Source organism: Cyprinus carpio, chromosome A7 (assembly GCF_018340385.1).
Source record: "Cyprinus carpio isolate SPL01 chromosome A7, ASM1834038v1, whole genome shotgun sequence".
NCBI lineage: Eukaryota > Metazoa > Chordata > Actinopteri > Cypriniformes > Cyprinidae > Cyprinus > Cyprinus carpio.
In genome coordinates, this window is record NC_056578.1 from 12,447,942 (window position 1) to 12,473,352 (window position 25,411).

General features: G+C 38.9%; 1 protein-coding gene across 2 annotated transcripts; it reads left to right on the top strand.

The window, feature by feature from the left end:
* The first annotated feature begins 795 nt into the window (after window positions 1-795).
* On the top strand, window positions 796-25,219 carry LOC109085217 (dynein axonemal heavy chain 2-like). Of its 2 annotated transcripts, none has more exons than XM_042759716.1 (7): window positions 796-951; window positions 5,214-5,452; window positions 8,474-8,665; window positions 13,327-13,451; window positions 23,000-23,079; window positions 23,361-23,433; window positions 23,554-25,219. In XM_042759716.1, exons 1-5 carry the CDS (start codon window positions 924-926, stop codon window positions 23,016-23,018), a joined length of 603 nt encoding a protein of 200 aa, XP_042615650.1. In that variant the 5' UTR covers window positions 796-923; the 3' UTR covers window positions 23,019-23,079; window positions 23,361-23,433; window positions 23,554-25,219. The 2 variants fall into 2 exon arrangements, with proteins under 2 accessions (XP_042615650.1, XP_042615651.1); XM_042759717.1 differs by having other exon boundaries at window positions 23,624-25,219.
* Window positions 25,220-25,411: the final 192 nt, after the last annotated feature.

The following is a 25,411-nucleotide window of genomic DNA, read 5'->3' on the forward strand; positions in this document are numbered from 1 at the left end:
TAGAAATAGCAGCTGGTGAGCAGGTTGTAATGACATTTGTTATAGTAATGCACATTCACTGACATTAGCCCTTTAGACAAATATCAGTATGTTTATGGTAGTTATGTGATGCTTTAACAGAGAGATAAGTCTAATAATTATTAATGTGATGCGTTATGATACACAACTTCTGTGACGATGATGGGGGTTTTGATGGAAGTTTTTCATCTAGTTTGACATGCAAAATACTGTCTCACCATATAATTTGATGTTATGCCATATCACGTTTCATCCAGTTTGGTTAGTTTGTTCATTCAAATCAGCTTATACTCTCGTCGCATATTCCCTGCCACATGACAACAGTAGTTGCTACATTGTTGATAGCGTTACACCATATTAAAAAAGTAGTCCTATATATATATATATATATATATATATATAATGTAGTAGCACCAAATCAGTTTATTATGTTTATTTCTGATAGTTAGAATTGTATTTAGTACTTGAGTAATGCCTGCTGAAAATTCAGCTTTGCCACAACAGGAATAAATTACATTTTAAAATATATTAAAATAGAAAAAAGTTCATCAAAAAAGTAATAATATGTCAGAATATTACAGTTTTAACAGTTTTTCTCTCAAATAAATGCATCCTTGGTGAGTGTAAGAGACTTCTTTTAAAAACATTTTGACCCCAAACGACCCCAAACTTTTGAATAATTGTTTGAACAAAATAAAAATAATATTTATTTAAAATACTTACAATGGTTATAATCTACTGTTTTTTGTTTTTTTTCACCAGAGAGAAGCATTTAAATGCCATTTAGTATTGAGTGGTATATCAAAGGAGTCATGGACAGAGGAAAGTGAGCAAGCCTTGGATAAATTCATCTCAGACTCTTCTGTCAGGCTTCTCATTGTCTACCATGACCCTTTCACCAGCCTATGCATGGACTACACCATACCAGCTCAGGTATGCTGCAGTTCTATTTCCAGAAATGACATTTAACAACCCAATCAGTGCCTTTTGTGTCACAATCTCATAAAGACTGTGAAGATTATTCAGGGGTTGTGCGTGCTTATTTTTATAATGATATTTTGAGCTTCAATTTAATGAAGGAACATGCAGAGTTTCTCAATAAATGCATTCTTCATGCTTTGTGTTCATTTTTAAAGCATCTGGTGACTTGCCAGGATACCACAGATCTCATTGTTAAACTGTGTGTGATGACCTCTGGTGATCCATTAGTACTCGAAAACATGAATTACCAGCATCTTCTCTTTCCCACTTATCCATCTTCTATCACTCCCTCTTTCTCTTTCTCTTTCTCTTTCTCTTTCTCTTTCTCTTTCTCTTTCTCTTTCTCTTTCTCTTTCTCTTTCTCTTTCTCACTCCACCAAGGTGGTTGAGCACATGTCCTACTTCATTCAGGCAGAGGACAGTATAATCACAGAGGAGAGTTTTAGGAGCTCAGTGCAGTTTGGTTCTGTAAGGGGAGGGGCCATAGAGGGTCTTCTCAGGTTGATGAACGGCGTTCACACCCCTCAGGTCACCCTCAGCACTGCCTGGCCAGCAACGGCCAAGAACAACTACTCTGTAGAATTGCACTGCTTCCTCAGCAAACTTACAGGTAATGACAGACAGTCATAGCGCCATCTAGTGTGGGCCCTCCTCAGATGGTAGCAGTAACCTCCTGTTTACACTTGCATGTTATTTGTTGTGACTTTATATTTGCCACAGCATGAAATAAATGTCTTAAAATGCAAAAATAACAGTTGAAAAGGGGGCCATGAAGGGTGTGTTGGCAATTTTAAAATAGTATACATTGGGGAAATTTTTTTTTTTTTTTCAAAAACAATTTTTTTTTTCCAGAAATTGCTTGTAAATTGCACCGATAATTACAAAGAAAAAAATTAACAAATTGAATTAAACATGACATTTTTAAGTAGAAAGCCTGAAATAGAATTTTCTTATAAAACATACTCCAGTAATCTTTGCTTTATTTAAATTTGTAAAAATCATTTAGTAGGGAACTGCTTAAAGTACATGCAGTCTTTGATTAACATCTCAAACTCTTTCAAAAATAATTTTGTTACACATTTTGAACAGAATTTTCTTTTAAAAAGTAATGAAAGTGGGTGCCTGGGTGCTTCATTATTTACATACAGTACATGCTTACTGAGGTGCATTGACTTCTCTTTTACTACCACTTTCTATTTCAATTCACAGTTATGCTATTGATCTTTCCTCTCATCCATATTGCAGTCAGCGGTTTGCTCCATATAGGTATATGTTTCTTTCACATTAGGTTAAGGCCAAGCACTGCTGACCTGAGATCATATTCCCATTTTGTATTTCGATTTGTTCTCCATTGGCTTAACAGGCGTAGCTGATTCAGAATCAGTGGGTTTTTTTTTTTTTTTTTGCAATCTGACTGAGCTTCTACACCATCAGCCATTCAGAGGTAATCACCTGGCACAGTGGAGCACCATGATGGTTCAATTATAATGCTCATCAGTCCAATCAGCACACCCACATCACCCAGAGCAGCACGACTCTGACTAAACAAAAAATAACACAGCCACCAATCACAGACTCTTCATACACGGGGAAAGTCACTGTCGCAATGCTCCCAGGTAACCAGAAAGTCGTTCAGCAATTTTAACAATTCGCCTTTTGGTTCTCCTTTTTTAGCACATCAGGGTGTTAAGACCGAGGGCCAAGAAATACATTTTAAAAAGCCAATGGAGATGCATAGAAAGATGATTCTACTGCCATACCGCAAATTTGCCTTGAATCTGTTTTAATTAAGTTAACAAATAACAGTGAGGTCACACTGTTATAAGTGCTCTTCAGTGATGTATTCAGTTGGTTAAGTGGTGTAATTCAGAGGGAATTCAGGTTAAAAATGAAAAAGAAGTAAGTAAGAGCCACTGGTATACTGATGTTAGCCATGCCTTTTCCAAAAATAACAGCACAGGGTCTGTTCATTCTTGCTCAGTGAGTAAAATCCTTGCCAATTTGTCTCTCTCATTTACCAAAGCTGAAGAATTTGGGCTGGAATTTGTTCTAAATAAATATAGATACTGTATACCCATTCCTACACAAAAATGCCACACACTCCATATGATAAGACACACACACATACACATTTTTCAGCCAGCTGACTCATTCACTCTCCGGCTTCTTCTTTTTTTTTATATCTCATTTTCCCTCGGGTGTATCCCATTTGCTTGTCTTTGTTCTCCATGTAAAGGCCAATCGAATGCTGTCATTGTGTTCCTCCACTCTCTTTATTTCTATGTCTCATAACTGGCATCACAGAATGAAGCAGCTGGCTAACTTGTACACATTGGCCTTGTTCCTTTTAATCTTTTCATCTCTCAATACGTTACGCATTTTGTATCTTGCCCTTTTTTCTCCTCCATCAGACTTCTCCTTCCAAAAAATTCATGAGACAGACCTCTATTATCTTTTTATCTGCCTTTCACTCTTTAAACGCTCGTTAAATTGGATGCAGCAAGAATCGTTCTGATGTACACCATAGAAAGAGCAGCAGATACTGTAGAAAGACACAAAGAAAACAAACAGTAGTCGTAAAAACAGTTTGTGATGGCTGACACGTGCCACACGGGCATAAAAGCATAGCAGTAAACTTTTATTGTGTTTCACTTTTATGCTCTGGTGTTGATTCATTTCACCAACATGCAAAGCACTATAATGTGGGCCAGATTTGCTGTCTGCAGCAGTGAGAATGAGGAGTGACATGATGGATATGATGATGTGCTGTACGTGGTGTTGCTTTTATGGACGACTTTCACTGATCGAATTACTTATGTCCAACTGTTGTTCTTCTCCACAGACAGCAGATATAAACTGCTGGGCAGCACGGTGCTGTATGTCCCTCTGGAGGCTCTGCAGCACCGCCCAGAGGAGACCGTCATGAATTAGAGTCTAGTGCGAAGGCTGGAGAGTGAGACTGTGCTTGTGTGTGTGTGTATGGGTGCTTGTGTGTGTAAATGTGTGTGTGAGGGTTTGAATGATTTCTGATGGGGTGGACTGTGAGGAATGAACAGTGTGAAAAGTGAATAAGATACCGTATACAAGAAATTTCATCTACCGTGACAGTCCGTAGCTAGAGCCTGTGAGTGGGATTTAAACAGTAACCACTGCTGAAGGGCAAAAATAAAGGACTAATTCAATTCAACGCTGCCATGCTGCTCTAAGACAGTTAAAGGAGTCTTTATTAAATTTGGCGGTCCTGGAGGGGTCCAGGGTTAAAGGGACATACTGGGGGCACTTGGAGGTGTTGGAGAAAAAAAGGTATTTTAGAAGCTAACTTAAGAAAAAAAGAAACTACAGGACACGGTATGAATGATACCCCACTCAGGGTCTTTTACAGCAGGCAGCAGAGCAAAGACTGTTTGTCCTCCAAGCGCTTTTATTTAAAATTTCTTAAAGTCAACATGAAGTCAGAAGTTACCCTTTCTTTATACAGGCTTAATTTAATGTATATTAATATATGCTGTTCAAAAGTCGGTACGATTTTTAATTTTTTTTAAAAAATCTGTCATGCTCACCAAGGTGGCATTTATTTGATCAAAAATACAATAAAAACAGCCATTACTCCAGTCTTTAGTGTCACATGACAGATATCATACTAATATACTGATTTGGTGTTCAAGAAACATTTCTTATTTTTATCAATGTTGAAAACAGTTGTTGACCCCCCAAAATAATATAGTATATTATTTCTGTTTGTATTGTATTGTTTGTTTTTTTTGTCAAAACTGAATGACTTACTCTGGCTGTGAGATGACTTTCCTTTTTGGCTGACTTTACTATACCAAATTTAGGCTATTGCTGTATGCAAAGCAGCATTGTAAAATGTTGCCAATAGTTAACAGGAATTTAATGCTGGTTCTGTGAGTTGGTCACGGCTAAAATGCCAAATAGCAGTAGATTTGAAAACAAGCATTACCAATGGGATGTGTTGAGATGCTCTTGAGTGTGAACTTGACCTTCAGCATCCATGTCCTCAAAAAGCCACCTCTAAAGTGAGAGTTGATGGAGTTTCAGGAGCAGGGTAGTCATCCACAGCCGCATTCATCTTGCTCCATTCTGGGATAGAATCGCTAAAAGCATTAAATTTAGCCTAAATATTTTTGGTTTGACCAAACAGAATCTCTTCACAGACCCAAACCCTCTTTTTTTTCTCTCTTTCTGTTTCCTAGTGGTGATGATCCACTGGACATGTCAAATAAAATCAGTGTTGAGCCCTCAATCTGTGAGCGATGTAGGAGACACCTCGGGGCCCCTGGAGGAGATCTCTTTCCGGAAGAGCCGCTGTGGTGATCTGGACAGCATTAGTAAGCAGCTGCAGAAACCTGGAGTCTTTCAAATACAGGCGATTCTGCAACTCTACCCATCAACCTACATCCCACTCTTCTGTAAACTAGCCAAGCAGATCCAGGTACAGCGAAGCATCTACGTGTGTGTGTGTGTGTGTGTGTCCATGGGTGTGTAAAAATATGTGTGGGGCTACATGGCAGGAATTGAGCCAAGGGGTAATGGGCTGAACAAGAACATTCTCTGGCTGTTGATGATTTATATGCGGCTACTGAACGGCTTCTCTTCACCCCACGGAAATGAGGCCGTCTCACATTCAAGCTCCGTTATTACGAGTTGGCCCGGCTTCTCATTTCAACAGGAGACGAAGCATGTCTGTCAGCTCTACTTCAGCGCTTAGTGTCGCACTCTCTTTGCTCCTTAACACTGATTTTGGATCAGTTTATGGTTGTTCTTATAATGACTCAAGATTGGGGTTTTGATAGAGGAAGCTGGTCCTGCATCAGTATGGAGGACATGTGTCCCTTTTTCTGATTGTTATGCCTCCAGCTTCATACTGTGCAAAACTTCAAGCCTGCAGCAACCGCTGTCCTTCATTTCATCTCCAAAGCCTCTAAACATCAGTGTGGATACAGTGAAATAATTAAAAATCAGGCCTGTTTGACCATCAGGGGCACCCATGGTTGCTTGTAAAAGTGATGTTAAAGAGTCAGCTATGCAAGAGCCCCACTGGGGTAAAAACCCTTTAAGCTCATTCAGATGTCACTGACGTTGACCTTAACTGTGCCAAACTGACTTTAGATGAGTAAAATCATGGCAATGTAAAGGTCAAGAGTCAAGAGAGTCAAGAGGCATTTATTTGTCATTTGCATAGTTAACACTGGGGAAAACTGGGCTTTGAAATGCTTGTGACGAGGCTCAGACATACAGTCACAATAACGAGACATAAAAGACATAGACGTACGTGTAGAGCACTCAGATTTTTGACTTCAGTGCCCATAGGCAGAAAAGACATGGACAGAGCATTATATACAAATAAGTGGCAGTAACAGATACAATAAAGGTAGACAGTGTTAAGAGTTATAAGTATTCATAAGTAGTCCTGAGGTACTAGTATGATTATTGGGGTAAAGCGGTGTCTAAAATGTCATTGTAGAGTGTCGCAGAGCTACATGAAGGAAAATTAAAGTGGCAGTGCAGATGCAATAAATAAACTTAAGAGCAGCACACATTCTGATTGTATTCCTGAGTAGAGAAATGTCCAAAATGTCATTGTAGAGTGTCATAGAGCTACATGAAGGAGTATTTAAAAAGTGGCAGTGCAAGTACAATAAAAGTAAACATAAAAGCAGCATGTATTCCAGTTTTAGATGAAGATTAGCTGGTTGTTAAGCAGTCTGATGACTTGAAGATAGAAGCTGTTCTTCAGTCTGTTTGTCCGTGATTGGATGGATCGTAAGCGTCTGCCAGATGGCAGTGTGGCAAACAGGTGATGAGCAGGGTGAGTGCGGTCCTTGATCATGCTGCAAGCCTTTCTCAAGCAGCAAGTCTGATAGATGTCCTGTAAGGCTGGGAGTTTATGTCCAATGATGAGCTCTGCTGTTCTCACCACTCGCTGAAGAGCTTTGCGGTCCAAAGAAGAGCAGTTGCCGTACCATACAGTGATGCAGCGGGTCAGAATGCTCTCTGTAGTGCAGCAGTAGAAATTTGACATGATGTTAGAGGAGATGCAAAACCTCTTCAGTCTCCGCAGGAAGTGGAGACGCCGACGGGCTGTTCTCACTATAGTCTCTGAATGTAGGCTCCAGGAAAGATCCTCAGAGATGTGAATGCCAAGGAACTTGAAGCTCTTAACTGTCTCTACTATCTCTCCATTGATGTGAATGGGAACATGACCTTCTCTCTGTGACTTCCTGTAGTCCACGATCATCTCCTTGGTCTTGCTGACGTTAAGAGAGAGATTGTTATCAGCACACCATGCTGTGAGTGCATTAACCTCATCTCTGTAGGATGTCTCATCACTATTATTGATGAGTCCTAGTATAGTAGTATTGTCAGCAAATTTGAGGATGATGTTGGAGCTATGCTTAGCAGAGCAGTCGTAAGTGAACAGGGAGTACAAGAGAGGACAGAGTACACATCCCTGTGGGGCACCAGTGCTGAGTGTAAGTGAGGAGGATGTGTGATTGCCAATTCTTACCACCTGGGGTCTGCCAGTCAGTAAGTCCAGGACCCAGTTACATAAGTGACTGTTAAGACCTAGATCTTTCAGTTTGGCTATAAGTTTGGTAGGGATGATAGTGTTAAATGCAGAGCTGTAATCAACGAACAGCATCATAGGTGTCTCTTCCTTCCAAGTGTTCCAGGGCAGAGTGTATGGCCATTGCAATGGCGTCATCGGTGGATCTATTTGAGCGGTAAGCAAATTGTAATGGGTCCAAGGTGTCAGGCAGAGAGGAGCAGATGTGGGATTTGACTAGACGTTCGAAGCACTTGATGATGACTGATGTCAGTGCTACAGGGCGGTAGTCATTCAGGCAGGAGACAGTTGTTTTTTTTGGGAACAGGGATGATGGTGGTTTGCTTGAAGCATGTGGGGATCACTGTTAGTCTCAAGGAGAGGTTGAAGATGTTGGTGAAGACATCTGCTAACTGGACAGCGCAGGCCCTCACGACACGTCCGTGTATACCATTTGGACCTGGAGCTTTCTGGCCGTTGACTCTCTTGAAGGCCTTACTCACTTCAAGTGTGGTTAGAACCAAAGGGCAGGTGTCAAGGTCAGCAGGTATTTTCACAGCAGGGAATGTGTTGCCTGTCTCAAAGCGAGCATAGAATGTATTGAGCTCATCCGGTAAGGAGGCAGACAAAGACACACCACTGCTTTTCCTTTCTTTGTTGTCAGTGATATAGCGCAAACTGCTCCACATGCGTTGGGGGTCAGAGGTGTTGTTCTCAGTTATTTGCATTACCAATGCAAATAACTGATACATTTGGGTACATTTGGGAGGAGCATGTTCATCCAATCTATGTCTGTCTATTGTTCTTTCATCTGTCCTTCATTTTATCATTCTGTCTATCATTTTATATCTAGTTCTGTCTACTTTCCAACACTGAAGTAACATTGACTCTTGTTTTGTTCTCCAGGACAGTGCTTTGCAGGCTCAGTCAGACGTCTCCTTCCCGTCCCTCTTGAAAGAGTCATGTGAAGAGCTTGCTCAGCTTAAACCTCTTGAGATTGCACCCAAACTTGCTCACATCCTTGATCTCATCCGTGTGATATGGGTCAACTCCAGCTACTACAACAGCTGTGACAGCATCACGTCTCTATTATGCAAGGTACCTAATTTTCCTGATTCATTCAGGAGCACTAATATTGTGTGTTTGCTCAGAGATACACAACTCATAACTCTTCTGTGGCTTTGTTCGGAACTATATTCTTTGATGGAGCAAAAATAGACAGTAATATAGATAGCAATATTTTGTCTGAAATTACTCAGTATCAACTTCTTGTTTATTTAACTTGTTTAAAATCTCGCAATTGCTCATGTGCTGTTGCTAGAATGCTGTGGTTAATTTGTAATCCTATTTTTTTAGCATGATTATTACATTGTGTGTACATTGTACAAATGCAAATCGCCTGTGCAGAATGATTGAGTAAAGCGATATATTGTAGGTAATCTCTTTATGATATCATTGAATGAATTGATTTTCAGTGCTGCGACAATGAAGATTGATCCACTGCACCCTTTTATTGTTATGCACAAGCCTTTGTCTAGGCTTACAGATCAATCACTTCATGCATAATTTTGTATGAATCAGCTAAGCTCTCATGCTCAGAGGTTTTCCCTCAATCCACTCACACAGACCTGTAGTCATACTAGTACCTGCTGCCTGGATCACCCTCCTCTGCTTCCTGCACATCAAAGTTCGGATTGCTTTGGGCTCCACCACATAGATAAGCCATCAGCCACAGTTGTGTAGCACATGTAACACGTGTTCTTCAGATCAGAGGAGCAGGGCCATGCGTTTCTACACCACCCGCTCGCATCGCTTCACTTGCTTTTCATTTCCATCCCTGGCTCCTTGAGAGCATCAGGGAAACCGTTTAACCTTCTGTAATTACGCTCTAACCCTTCCTCTGCTGGAATCACATGGTACCACTGCTACTTTGTTTCCCTCTCTTTTTTGTCTGTTTCATTTTTCTTTTTTCCTCTCTTTCATTCTCTTTCAAAACACATCAAGGCAAATCGGACTGCTACAAAAACATTTGGTCTAATTGTTTCCTGAGGGGTGAGATGCTGCGCACATGCTGAAATGCCCACATTAAATTAGCAGTTGTTTTCCAGAGGGCCATTTTTATTCTCTGAGGTCACGTTTGCACCTTTGACCTGCATGTGCTGAATGAGTTAAAGTCTGGACAATCTTTTTTTTCCCGTTTGTTTCCTTTTTGTTCAAACTTAAAGGGATAGTTCCCACAACAATAAAATTCTGTAATTTACTCACCTTCATTTCATTCCAAACCTGTATTACTTTCTCTTTTTTTTAGTGGAAAACAAAAAATATACACCATAAAATATTGATATTCTGTTAAATTTACAGTTAAAAAAAAAAAAAACTGGCAGCTGGGGTTGCCAGAAATTCACTGTAAAAATACTGCGACAGTGTTTCTGGGTGTTACGGGATGCCTGTATGTTTTACAACTAATAACCATATATTTAATTCAATTGATATGTTCAAGTGATGTTAACATACAGTACCAATCTACTTTAAGTACCAAAATTAGCTTTTTACTCTAAAATGTATTCTTTAACCACCATGATAATTCTGATAGGACAACAAAAAGCCTCATGATGAATCTGAGTTCATTGTAAGATGCTTGTCCGTTAATCATGGCCAATACTTGTATAGTGCACAGGGTCACTCATACAAAGATAAAACATCATCATTGACACTAAAATAACACACATGACACTAAAATAATGCAATAAACATTGAACATTATCTAAATAGCTAAAATGCAACCCAAAATACCCTATGTTCATTACTGATAACAAAAATAAGAAGAAACAAAATTATTTGCATAAAATATAATCATGTGATGTCAAGAAGGTACCAAGTTAACCATTTACAGGCTTTTACTGTAGCATTTTGCGATGTGTTTTAAAATGGTTTGTCTAGGCAATAAAAGTCAGTGGGGTACAGTGTGGTTTCAGACCCCTTTGACTTTAAGTGTGTAGACAAAAACAGTGAAAATACTCATTTTATACAGGTTTAGCACAACATAAGGGTGAGTAAAAGATAACAGAATTTTAATTTTAGGGTGAATTACCTCTTTAGCACAAGCTCTGCTTGGTCATTACAGCACCACCCCTCAACCAAAAACACAGATATATTTGGAGCCCTTCTTTAAGTCTCTCAGAAATGTACTTCTGTTCATCCACAACACTGTAATTCTTTACACACTCCTATCCAGGCCAAATGCCTGTGGTTCAGTCAAGTGTGCTCTTTGCACTTTGTTCATAACTTGTCAAATACACAGACTATCTAATGTGAAAAGTTCTATTGTGTTAGGTCAGTGTTTGTGCTGTGAAAATGGCTTGGGTTATGCTACAGTGATTTTTGAAGTAAAGGAAAGGTCTCCTCTCCTGCAATGAAAAAAAAGCTTTCATCAGTTTACATACATTTTTTTTTTCTGCTGGAAAATTGAATTTCTATTTGCCTGAGTGAAAGATTCCTGGGACTGATATATGCCCTCTCTGTGGAGATTTTTATGTTTTTATTGTTATTGTATGAAATAATGTTGCCATTTTTCTCATGGCAGTTCCACCATGCCATGAATGTACTGTGAGTTTAAATCACCCGCTAAGGTCAATTAATGCTCACTGACTTGAATCTTGTACCTGACTCACACATTTGGCCCATGGTCCTAAAGGACTGATGGGAGATCAACTTCCCCCGACCAAATCTGAAAAGAAACGTTTTAGAATAAATTGAGGAAACTGTTCTAAAATCAGAGTGTAATGGTGATTTCTATCAACACCCATATACAAATATAACTAAATGGTCTGTAAAGTCCACCCAGTGCTTTGCTGTCATTGGCTGCATGCAGTAGTGTGTTAGCAGTGCTGTGTTTAATGAAGGTGAAATGGGCCCCGGTATTTGCACTCCTTTTCAGTGGGTTTCTCCCCCTCTAAGATGTAAAATAACATAAGAAACCTGATTATTTCAGCAGGGAAGCATTTTATTGTGCTTGCAGTGAGGATGGAGAGAAAGAACCGAGGTAGAGGGAAGAGGCATGGAGCAGAACTTGCTTTCTTGATTCAGTTTCCAGTCAGAGGTTTGCAGATAATAATTTCCAATCAGAGGGCATTTGAGTCACGATGTGTGTGTTTGTGCGTGGATATGTATGTGTGTGTGACAACCACCTTCCCTTGTCTCTCCCTTAGGGCTTCAGCATTTCTTTTATTTGTTTTCAGTTTGTTTTTATGCCCCGTCCTATTTCTCAGAGCTGGTAGAGCCTACATTGGATTTAATATCATTTTCCAATCAGCCAGTGCTAGGGGCCATGGGCTTTGGACTCCGGTGTGCTTTTCCGTTTAATACCAAGAGAAAAAAACAGAGGTAAAAAAAGAATTCAAATACATGAGGCCTTCAAAAGAATAATTTGTAATAATTGTGCCGGCATTCCGAGACTGATGTGCTCATTGTTATTTTGTACATGAGATTCACAGCTCTATGCCGTCTGCTTTCCGCAGTATATTCCCTGATATGAAACACCATCTGCTGTGGTTTCTTAAAACTCAGAGCCTGTCATCTATTCTTACCTCCTACGTCCACCTAACCCTACTCTCAGCTCCCCAAAGAAAGCCGGCGACTCGTTTTTTTTTTTCCTGCACCAAAGTTAAGACACGCTTCTCTGCTGATTTTCAAGAGCTGCTGTGACAGAAATGGAAGAAACGTCTCTGATTGAACAAGGCCTTAGAAATCTCTTGAGACGCAGGCATTGGGAAATGTGTTGTCTTCATTTACAGAAGGTTCTTTTTTTCTCTCTGTAAAGAGAGGAATGAAAAAAATTAATATATTATGAACCCATAAGCTGTTTAATTCTGTGGCTCTCTTAACCTTTTGCTTAAATGAGAATTTTGAGTCATTTACATATCAATTTAATTTCCTCTTGTTTTGTGCCTCCTTCATTAAAACAGGAATTTGCCTGGCACTGTAATCAGGGTGTAGTACACATTACTGCAACATGGCACAAACACGCATACAAAACACACACACACACACACACACACACACACACACACACACACACACACACACACACACACACACACACACTTTTCTCTCTCTTGCTTCAACATACACATTCGGTTTCCTTTTTCCTACAGATATACACATGTACTACTTTCTTTCTTTCTGTTTTTTTTTTATGGTTCTCTCTCACATCTGTCAAATGAAGCCGAGGTGAACGGAAATCTGTCGTTTCACATCCTCCACTATATACACTGTATCATCACAATAATTACACCTTCTTCTCCTCTCTTCCTCATTCCCTTCTTTGTTACCTTCTCTTCATTCTTTTTTTTTTTTTTTTTTGCTCATTTCTATACAACAATCTCTGTTTTTGTAAGGTGTATAGGTCTGAATGACACCAGGCACAAAAGCCAGGGTTTTTACAGGAGCAAATCCTGTCTGATTCATAGCAAAGTCTGAACTCAAGGTTAATCTACACCTGAATGCAGAGCACATTACAGCACACACCAGTCTGTGCTTGCTTTGGTATAGTCAATGCGGTTCTCTCATCAAACATTCATGTGCAAATCCTCAGTTATGAAGCTGAACATCCTGACATACAGTAGCTATACAGACACAAAGACAGATTCATACTCGGATCATTGGGTTTTTCATTTATATATCTATACCATGTGTGGTTTTTTTTGTTGTTGTTGTTTTTTTTTTTTGCAGATTAGTAAAGCGATCATCTGTGTTGTCAGGAAATTTCTCTGGACAGGATCTTCCAGTGTTACGTGATCTCCAGCAAGCAGATTCTGAATGACTGTATCCAGTGCTGCCTGGCTTGGACAGAGCTCTATCTGCACACCTCCCAGCTCCACCACAAGTACTGTAGCTCTCAGTCTTCATTTCTGTCTCTCTCTGAGTTCTGCTCTGTTCCCTACAGCACAGGAACACACCACTTAGAACTGCACTGTGATTGCACTGTATTACAGCAGCACCCATCTACTTTACGCACCATAACTCTGAGAGATACTACGGTCAGCAGTGACATATGGAGTGCCATATCATTTCAGATATAATTAGGCTTTTTCAGTGATTTATCTCTGCTTACACTCTGCTGGGTGCCGTACTTTTGTATCAGCTACCACTATTAATCTGAAGATTACCATTACTGCTAATGATATTATGACTTCACTGCTGGTATGTTTCTCTGCACTACTAGCACTACTAAATATGATCATTACTATTTTCTTTTTACCTTTAGCATAGTTTCTATGGTTATCTGCCATACTACCACTACTTATATGGAGCTAAATTACTCTCAGAATTAATATATTCAGAAAATATGATTCCCATATTTGTAAACTAATTTAATGTTTTTGAAAGAAGTCTTTTATACTCACCAAGGCTGCATTTATTTGATCAAAAATACAATAAAAATATTGTGAAATATTAGAATTTAAAAGAACTGTTTTCTGTTTTAATATATAAAATTTTATTTATTCCTGTGATGGCAGATCCCATTTTTCTGCACCTCCAGTCTGCAGTGTCACATGATCCTTCATAAATCATTCTAATATGCTGATTTTGTGCTTAAGAATCTATTCTTCTCCTTATTATTATCAGTATTAAAAGTTCCGCTTGAAGGGGACATAACACACACAGTTTTTATCTCATGTTAATCTTGAGTACCTATAGAGTAGTATTGCATCCTTCATATCTCCAAAGAGACTTAAGTTTTATCAGATTTATAAAAAGAGTTGAGCTCCTGGAAGAGTGCTGTGGTCGGAGCTAAAAAGTCATGAGCACGTGAAGCTATTAGGTGTGTTCGACTTTAAGCGTCGCCAAAGCCACTAGAAGGCAAGCCTGCAACCTTTAGCCAAAAAAGCATAACGGCTTATGCTAACGCTTCCAGTTTGTCAGTACATGGGAATAGAGATCAGAGGCCCAACTCTGAAATTCAATGACGTCAAGGCTGTAATGTGACTGGTTATTAAAGGCACACGTGATCCAAGTTGACCGTTACGCTTTCTCCAATAGTAAGTAATACAGATCCTCGTATCTCCCAATAGTAAGACAATCTTTGGCTGCACAGTTTGATCAGTTTTTGACATCAAAGTACCGTGAGAGCTATAGAGAGCAGATGGCTCTGCATGCTTTGAATCGTTCTCGCGGTACTTTGTCATATACCGATCGGTCTGCGCAGTGCTGCTTCAAATCGAACACACCTTTTGCGTAGCGATCGTCTGCAAGCTGTGACATCGACATAAATAAAACAGGAACAAGGATCACTCATTAAATTCTAAACTGCCATTCAGCTGTGAAGCCACCGGAAGTGTTCGAGCAGCCATCTTACTATTCCCTACTGGCTGAGATCTTCATTGACTGAGAGCCAAAAAATTGACCTAAAGTCACCCAATTGGAAGCGTATCACTCACACTGATTTTTTTTTAAAGATATGTTTATGTAAATTATTTTTTACTTTAGATGTTATCTGAAATGTTTATGGTCTTTTCGGGCAGGATAACCACTATATTGAAATTGTTTAGGTGGGTGTGTCTGCTACGCACTACCGACACAGGTGACTGATTCAACACAAAATATATTTCTTTATGTACGTAATTATGCAGGAAATATTAAACATGAATATATATCTGTTATTAGTATCTGAAATTGATTCGGATATACAATACATATTACAATAAAAGCCTGTTACTGTATTGCTTATTTGAATAAGTTATGATGCGTGTATTATTTTATGTCCTGAGGGAGCAATATCTATTTCAGACTCCTCAAGATATGGCACTAATTCTATGGGATTTTAGCATTACAGTTTCCAGGAGTAATGTGTATGTTTAGTTCATTATCAATTTAACCAACGTTTAAATCATTAAATGCTTTAAAATGAAAATGCTCTAAAATGCTCTATTATATATCAGTGAGCCAAAACTTTATTGACTTATATTTTATTTAATTTGTTTGTTATTAATTTCATCACCGAAATGCAGAGAACAAACAAACACACTCGCACAACTTTTGCTGCCAAGGAGAAACAAACTGCATCCACTGTTCCCTTAATGCTGGGTTCTTTTGGAAGCGGAACAAGGTTATTTTTCCCTCACAACCAAAAACACACTTCTTTGGTGACATCGTTGATTTCATGGTCTAAAATGACTAACCAGAATGAAGCACGTTGATGGGCGTGCTCTTGTTCTCCCTTACCAAAAAGAAGTATACTTCAAGTTTGTTTTATTAAGTATACTTAAGTAAAGTTCAAGTATATTTTTAAGTATACTTTACTCTTCATCGGTCAACATTTTATTCCATAACATTACAGTTTTGATGCTGTTTCATGTCAGATGATCGTGTTAGATTACATGTGTTAGTATCTGTTGTTTCTTTTTTTTTTCTTTACTTGTGTTTTTTGGGAAATACTGTACAGAAGATGTATACTAGTGCCCTCTACCGCATAATAATGAAGACACGGATTCTAGGAGCACAAGTATAGCTCAAATATATGTTTAAGTATATTTCTGAGGAGTACATAAAGCCCATTTCTGAGAAGTACATAAAAAGTAAACTAAAAGCATACTTTCCTATTTTTAGTTTAAAAGAAGTATACTAATAGCACACTTGAATAAACTTATTTTTCGTAAGGGCTCGCTCTGGTTGATGTGTGTGCGCGCTCTTCTGGGAGAAGTGCCCATGCAAGGAATTCTGCCCTAAATGACGTCATACAGGGTCATACTCGAAAAAACTTTCTGTAACTTACACAAACCCCGAATGACAGTATTTGGCACAGAAATATGCCATATGCCCAACTTTGGCCATGTTTAGTACGAGAATCCAACTCTTTTAACAGTGTAAATAAGTCAGAGTGCATGAAATAGCATTGGACCTCCCCTTTAATAATTTTGCAGAATTTATTTGAAATATACTTTTTTTGTAACTGTGAATTTGTAAAATTTTATCAATTTAATGCATCCTAGCTGAATATAAGTATTAATTTCTTTCTTTAAAAAATCCTGCTGACCTCAGACTTTTAAATAGTAGTGTAAACAGCAGATAAATAGCATTGGTAATGTAGTTTATCCCTAATAATACATTGCGGCCTCTGTTACTGCTTTAGCAATAGCTGCCAGTACCATGCTTTAAGCCTATATTATTAACTGCCCGCCCTCCTCTCTGTCTTTCAGCTTTATGGCCCTTCTTCTCCCTGTCATTTCCACCATCACTGGCTCTGCCTAACGCACACAGTCATCTCAGCTTCTCCACACAATTCTTGAGCTCATGCTCTCCCTTTCGCCATGGAAATGATACCGCTGCTAAATGAGAGTGCCAAAGCTGTTCCGTGATTGCAGCCCTCCTGCTAAAAAGAACAGCATTTTACGGTGCGATGACAGACTTTCTTCTTCAAAGTGAGGGCAACTTACTGCCAAATGACTACGGCTGAAGACTGAACCATTTGAAAGGAGCTCTCTCAGAGTCATCTCCTGAAGTTTTTTTTTTATTGCACTTAGGTTTAGGTTGCCGTTTCTTCTTTAGGTGTGGTGAAACTTTGCAATACAGTTTCATCATGTCTCAGCAAAATGCGGCTTCTGCTTCGTAGCATTCTGCCATAAACTACGGCATAACTTATAGTGGCTGTGATTTTGAAAGATGTTAACAGTGTAGCAAATGCTGTATTGTTGAAGTTGAATGTAACAGTTTCAGTGGGAGGGATACACTGTAGAGAAGAAACATTTATTTCCTAAACAGGTCTTCCCTACAGGATACAGCCATTCAGTTGTGGCTTTTAAAAACAGCAAGGGGCTCCAGAGGTATTTCGCGGGAAGTAATGTGCGGTCAACCAAACACAACACAATGTTCTTAGTGGGTTACACCCTAAGGTCTCTCGCTCTCACACCAGCCCTGCATTTTTCTCGGATTGTTTCATATTTTTAGTGTTCTGGGCCTGCTGGTTGTTTATGACTGGCTCCATTTGTTGTGATAGAAACAAAGAGTTTGTTTTGCCCCGCAGATGCTGAGATCTCTGATCCTTCAGTTGAGTAGCTGACCTCATCCTCCAAAATACAGCCAGTGCTCAGACAGCACAAGGAATATAGTGTTCCACCTCTCTTACTAACATTGTACAATGATTTTCGCTCTAGATGGAGTAAATCTTGTTGAATAGCTACCAGATATACCAGAAAATTGCTGAATTCAATAAATATAATTTAATATAGAGTCTATTATTAAGTATATCGATACCTGGGAGAAAAAAAAACTTCAGAGGTAGATACTATGTTTACCGCTTGCACTTGAGCATCAGCATTCTATACGTTTAAGAACTTGGGAATATAATCGTTATAGAAGAGCATTGTTATCATGAGGTGTTTGTTGTTGCAGTACCATTAATGGCCTGCCAGCTGCAGCAATAATAGCCTGCACTCCTGTGGCCTGGGCCGATAGCAGCACTTGAAGTGAATCGATTGCTGCACTAGTAAATTCAATACAGCGCTGCAACTAAAAACTTAAGGCACGGCAGGCCTCCGAGGTAGGATTTGATTGTCCCTGCGCTTTACGATGTATTGAGTGTGAGAGCGAATGCCCTGTGTAAAGCAGACAGTGTTATAAATAGGTAATGTTAAAGCTGAATCCAGATGCTTGAGGTTTGGTGTTAAGCAAAGAAAGGCCTTTTTCTGTTTTCAGTTTGAGGAGGAAGACCGTAACACACTCACTCGCAAATGTCTTAGTCCTTCAGAGTTCAGCTCTGGGTCGACGTCTTGGAGATCGAGGCTTTTAGTTTGTTTAGTTTGTAGTAATTAAAAGATGTGAGCTGCTGAGTACACAGTGTCTATGCTATGTGAAGCAAGTGCCTTTAGCGTTATAGTCTTTTACCATTGTTGTGCTGTTCTTTGCACAGACAGGAGGAGCAGAAAATTAGCTGGCACTGTCACTGGCACTTTTGCAGCTCACATCACATCACATACTTCCAGAGAAATGATTGATCAAAGCCGACCATCAGCTCTATCAGTCTGGACAGCCATGAATCGAAGGTCACCGGTGTTTTTCTCCAGAGCTATTTGACTGGCATCATGTGTATAAGCAGCGATCACTTAAGCTGGTTTGCTCTATCTCATGGTGCATGTGTATGTTTATATATGTGCATGTTGTCACATGATTAATGTGGTGTTAGCTGCAGCGTGCCCTTTATCCTCTGTCCTCCCGGTGGCCTCTCTTTTTCTCTTTTTTTTCTTTTTCACTCACTTTATCATTTGGTCTCATTTTTTTGCCTTCAACACTCTCGTCTCCGCCTTTTTTTTTCTTTTCACTTTCACTCTCCTATAAAAGAAAAATCACAAATGAGCTCTCTATATCTCAACTGATGTTCCTGGACAATAATGAGATTTAATGGAAAGCAAATGGAGTCTTTTCTCAAGAAGGAATGTTACATGTTTCCAAATTTCAGATGAGATCTCAATATCATAACTGTGTGCTCAGATTTACCAAGATACTAAGATCTGTAATCAAACATTAAAGGCTATGTGATGCAATACTAGCTTTTTAAATAAGTCTCTGCCCTACATTATTTCCTTTTTACTTGGATGTACTTCACAATACAGAAGAAAAGATAAGACAAAGTTGATACCGTAAAAAAAAAAAAAAACTTAAATGAATGTAATAGTAATAAAATCAGTAAAAAAAATCAAACTCTTTCATTGCCTATCATTCCCCTCATCCTTTCATACAAGTGCTCTTTATCTCCACCTCTCTCTTTTCCTTACGTTCCCTTTTTTTAATTATTTTTCCTTAAATTTATTAAATAACGAGTCAATCATGTCAGATTTTCCAGACAATGCCTTTAAAGGTTGCTCAGTAAGGAGTAGGTCACCCTGTTCCCATATGAATTGTAACCCTTGTGGTCAGCCTGGTTATTCTTCTGTATAATGATTGGGCTTGAATCCTTTTAGACCTTCTGAAAAACAGATGACCTCATAAAATATCTGTCATGGTTGAAAACATTGCCACTACTGCTAACTACTCAGGGAGTTTTGCCACTACTGCTAACTACTCAGGGTGCTTTGAAAGATAGTTATGCAGACTGAGTTTGTGTACATGAGTTTAAATGCACATCTGTCTATCTATCTATCTATCTATCTATCTATCTATCTATCTATCTATCTATCTATCCATCTATCTATCTGCCGTCCGTCCGTCCGTCATATATATATATATGTATGTGTACTGTATATGAGACTGATGACTAACGCTAGATGTTCATTACACGTTTCATTTTACAGATTGAATTCTCTATTTCGTCATACACTTTTGATTTTATAGCATTTCATAGTAAAATTGCCACTGACATCACAGCTATGATGAAACCTTGTATGACAGCTTCCAGTGAGAGTGTTTTCATTCATGTTCACTTTTAACCTAACAACTTAAAGATAAAATGGATGTTACTTTGAATTCATAAGCATAAAAAAATTCAGGCAGAAGTAGAAAAATATTGGACATCCAAAAATGTTTTTATGTAACTCCAAAGTATTTTTTTTCTTTTCCTCAGACTGAGAATCTTATTAAATTTTATTGAAATTGCCCCTCATACAGTTTTGCCCATCTCCCTACAGTTTTGTCTAGTTAGGACCAATAATGGGGGTGACTTGTAGGAAACACTTGTCTAGTTTTAATTAATATTTTGCCTGTTTAGGTGAAAATGCAGCCAGTTGTTTGCATTTCACTCATTTATTTTTCTGTAAGCACTTAAAAGGGATATCTAAAGCCATTTCATGCATTCTGACTTATTTACACTGCTAAAGAGTTGGAATTCTCGTGCTAAACAAGACCAAAGTCCCAAAAAATGAGTTGGACATTTGATAGAGTATTTTTGTGCCAAAGACACTCCTTCAGGGTTCGTATAAGATTCTGAAAGTTTTTTTTTAGAGTATGGCCCTGTATGATGTCATTTATATGCCTTACATGGGCACTTCTCCAGGAAGAGCTCGCACACACATCAACCAGAGCGAGAGCAAGAGCACGCCCATCAACATGCTTCATTCATTTTGAATTGTATGCTATCATATTAAGTCTTACAGAGTAAAATTTTGCATAAGTTATATACATGAATGTATTTAACGACAGCATTATTAACGTTATCTGTTCTGTTTATTGGCAGCAAATGTTTTCCACCTCAGTTGGCATTGCACTGCACTTCCCACATGTACACCTTTTAAAATGGGCAAATACAGAAAACATTATGACGACAACATGAAAGGCGATTTAGACAATAGCCGCTAAGCAAATGAGTACAGTACTTACCATACAGAGATGTCTTTCTGTAGTCGTTGTTGCTGCTGTTGTTCTTGCTGTTCGTTTTTAGACTTGGATCCAATTCTGGATTGAATATATATGGCTGGATCTGTTTTTTTAGCCATAGTTAATTTTAGTCTATAAAGTTTTTGTTCCTGTTTTATGTCAATTTCACAGTTTGCAGCCGATCATTACACAAAAACTATGCATGCTTGTGACTCTTTAGCTCCGCCTACGGCACACCTCGAGGAGCTCGACTGTTTTCAGAGAGAAGCGGCACAGCTGTACCCGTCTTTTGTAAATCTGATAAAACTAAAGACTCAAAATTAACAAGATTGGTGTGTGTTATGTCCACTTTAACTTCATAGTCTGATCCACTCTCTTTCATACTCTGCTTAAATCAAAATCTCTAACCTTGCTGGATGTTGTAATAGTGTTTTATCATGGTTCATAGTATGCAGTAACTCGTTAAAAGGGATGTGACCCTGGAGCCAGAGAGCGTGTAAGAGAATAAACATAAAGATATCTTATCGTCTGTAATCTGTGTTACTGCCTATGTCTGACATTCACCTCTGTGTCCTCCTGTGTGTTTAGACAGTACATTCATCACTTTGGGCCCAATGACGACCTTCTCTGAGACCTACACCACTGGATCATGTCTTTCTTATAATCACTTACTCTGTCTCTCTCTTCTTCCTAAAACAACTGTGTTCATCTCTTTTTGTCTGTTATCCTTCTCTCCAATCCCTCTTTTAGTTGTACAAAAGTTATCCTCCCCCGGCCCTCTTCCTTTCTTTTTTTTTTGCATGACAGCCGTTTACTGGAGCATTATTACTCCCCGTATAAGCCCCTCTTTAATTAGACACCAATTTGGATGGATTTACGCTTTTTCACATGCCAAAACATTCATATTGGCTGTTTATCCCCGTGGTTAAAGGGCATAGCTGTCAAACTGACCACAATTCATGGCGATATTAAGTGTTTTGCAGTTAACTGAGCAGCCTGGCGCAGCTCTGTTCCTTTCGAAATAACATGGGCTAACTGGTGATTAAGGATTTAAAAGATGAAGTGGAGATGCTCGTGCCAGGCGGTCCTGTAAATGATTCAGGAGAACTGATTGCTGGTGCGCGGCTCACCGTCATTTCAATGTGTTTTTGAATCTTAGTCATTAAAGCTCAGGCCGCATTTCAATTTAAGCTCTCATCCTCTGCTCTGATGACTATGATCTCCGTGCAAGGCGAAAATCGCAATTTAGTTGCTGCGCCAGGCGGCGGTTATTTTTCTCTTTAATAATAAATATTAAAATTTTTTTTATGGGATTTCTTTGCATAAATCAAAGTAGTATGAAAGATGAAAAGGAAATCTATGTTTTATGTGTGGAGACCTTCCTAGAACTTATCTGGTGGACTGTTACTACCCTACACATGCTGATATAGGGGCCGCACGTGAAAGAAATCACAAAACGCTGGCAAACAGATCGTTCCAAATGATCAATGTCCCATAATATCTTTCAGCTTTGAAGAAATAGCCAGTTAAGTTGTCTGTTTAATATGAGGACCAGTCTGACACTTTTCCTAGTTCCAGGATAGAAATCCCTCAGAACAAGGTCATGGATTTGGTCTCTCCCTTTGACTAAATCACTCAATTTACATGTACTATCATGCCTATCCGGTAAAAGAGTCATCCCGCTGAAGTCCTATATATCTCTCTCGTGCTTCCTCTCTTTTCCCCTCCCTGTGACCCTGACTTCCTCTCTGCCCCACTAACGGTGTTTGTCTGTGAGCAGCGGTAAGGATTACCTTTCCATCAGTAGAAGAATGAGGTGTGAAAAGCAATCTGAGGAACGCCAGGCCGGCTGATATGGAACTTTGGCGTATGCAATTATGCCTATGACAGATCATTTCTGACCTGATCCTTCGCTGCTCTGGATGGCAGCCAGCCACTGCTGTTGTTTTGTTTTGCTCGTGCGGCGCGTGAAATGTGAAAACCTTTAGCGAGGGAATAGTGACACAGCAGACTTCTCCATTTTTCTATGATTTCCCTTACAGTCGTGCTCTGTAGAAACAAAAATGAGCATGATGTATGAACTTCATCCTATTTTTCTTAACCGCATCTTTTTTTCTTCTGTCTTTATAGATACTCTGTGGTCGCTTGACCTGATTAACATATTTGCTCTGGTGAATTCCTTTGAGCAGAAATGCAAAGATCTAATAGAGGTGAGCAAACACTACAAAATTATGCAAACACACACTCACAAACTGTACATTTTCCAAATGTGTTTCATGCCCACAGAGTTTTACACCCTACTTTCTCAAGCACACATCCAGAGAATATTCTCATATATTTCTCAATAATTCACATCTCTGTGTTTTTATTGCTTTCATTTCTCATCGTTCCCAGGACTCCTGTCCTTGCGGAGATCTGTATTTTTATATTACGGGTGCTTGTCATTTTTATATTTATTCATGCACATTTTTTTGCTGTGTGCTCCTACTAGCTCCTCATACGATTGCCACTTTCCATGACTAGGGCAGAAAACAGGGATTGAAACGCCTCACTTTCAACAAATGGTCAGTGAGAAGATTTGCCTTCAGAAATTGTTGTACATCAACCGTGGTAGTTCAAACATTTTTTTGGCAATAAATGCTTTCAGATTATTATTATTATTTTTAATAAAACCTCTCTTTCAGGTATGTGACTGTCAGCAGCAGTTTGCTTGCTGGGAAGGGGGTGAGTGAGTGCCGTTGCTATGCTTTGCAGGACATCAGGGGACAGAGGTCACTCAGAGACAGCTGAATTTAGAGGAAACCTTTGACAACAGCTTGCAGGTCCTGCGCTATTAAGGACATCCTGGATGTCAGAAATCCCTCTTGGCATGAGGACTACAGCAGGTGCAGTGTTTGTAAATTGATCAGGGCACAGAGAAAGAGGTTCTGTGAGTAACTGGCTTTGATTGTTATAAGAGATACAATCTGTCCATATGTCCAACATGATGTCTACACTGGAAGTGACTAGTGTTGTATTTGCTGGAAGCTGTGCATCCCCTCTGAATGTTCACTTACCAGAGACCAGTCAGTTAGGTTAGAGTTCATTTGAGATTAAATAGAAAAAGCATTCCATAAATAAATGCCTACTTAATTTTTAACAAATGAGCCATTTGTGTAAAAAAATCTGCATGAGCAATTTTAGAATAGCACATAACTTAATATGTAAATAAAATACCAATGTAATACATTATCATTCAAAAGTTTGAAAGAAGTCTCTTATGCTCACCAAGGCTGCATTTATTTGATTAAAAATACAGTGAAAAACGGTCCACTGAAGGAGAGTTGTGATGAAACCCAAGTGCAGTTTATTTATATCAAAAAGTGAACAGACTAGACCATACTTGGCTTGACAAAGAAACATAAAATGAACCTGAACATAAACTATGAGACTCACCAACAGCAGTTACAGAAAACAAAGCTAGATAAAAGACAATTGTAACACGAGAGCTAAATATACAAATACACTAATCACTAATAAGAGACACCTGGAACAATCAAGACTAAGACCCAATGAGAACATAGGACACATGACTAAAACAGCCAATCACAACATGACACAGCTGTGTTCGACTTCATGTTGCGTTGCACAGATCGATCAGCAACAGTTGCTGTTTGCAGTCAGGGTGGAATTGAAAGCAGGGATGTGAAGTCGGACACTTTCTGCTTCCCGTAGTGACGTTCTCGCCGTGTTTGCATACTTTTGGCCATGTTCACACCGCAGCAGGATATGGTTGTCAGTCCTGTATTTGAGTCCTTAATACGGTTACGTTCAAACACAGTATTGCTATTTACGGGCGTGACAAATGCATTCTGTAACCAAACTCACACCTTTAAATTTTCAGGACTCACAACCGCATTCTCAGAAAACCCGCGCTGTGTGAATGGAACTGGACTGGACAACTGGCTGTCTGTCATGCCACACAGTGTGAGAGAGAGACGCTCTGCTGCACAAACATGTGTCTACCGTGTGTTGCGTGTTTTCATGTCTGATTTCTCTAAAGTGATGTCTCTAAAGAAGCTGTAGTGGCTGAGTCAGCCGACTGCTCTTGAATCGCTCTTGCAGTAATTTGATGCCATACGTCATAGTCACATGGCATCGGATCTGTCTCAAGTCAGACAAAATTTCTAACCGGCATGCACTGCTTCAATTCAAACACCGATCGGTCTGTGCAGCACCGCATGAAGTCGAACACACCTATTGACTAAGAGTGCACATGACAAACCAGGAAACATAACCATGACTAAACTACAAATTAAAAGACATGAAAACTTAAATAAGAAACAAAAACTAAAAACATAAAATTGTGACATATTATTACAATTTAAAATAACTTTTTTCCTAGATGCATAATGTTTTTGTGGAAGCCTTGATACATTTCTTTCAGGATTCTTTAATGAATTGAAAGTCCAAAAGAACAGCGTTTATTTTGGAAAAAAAAAAAAAAAAAAAAAAAAAATATATATATATATATATATATATATATATATATATATATATATA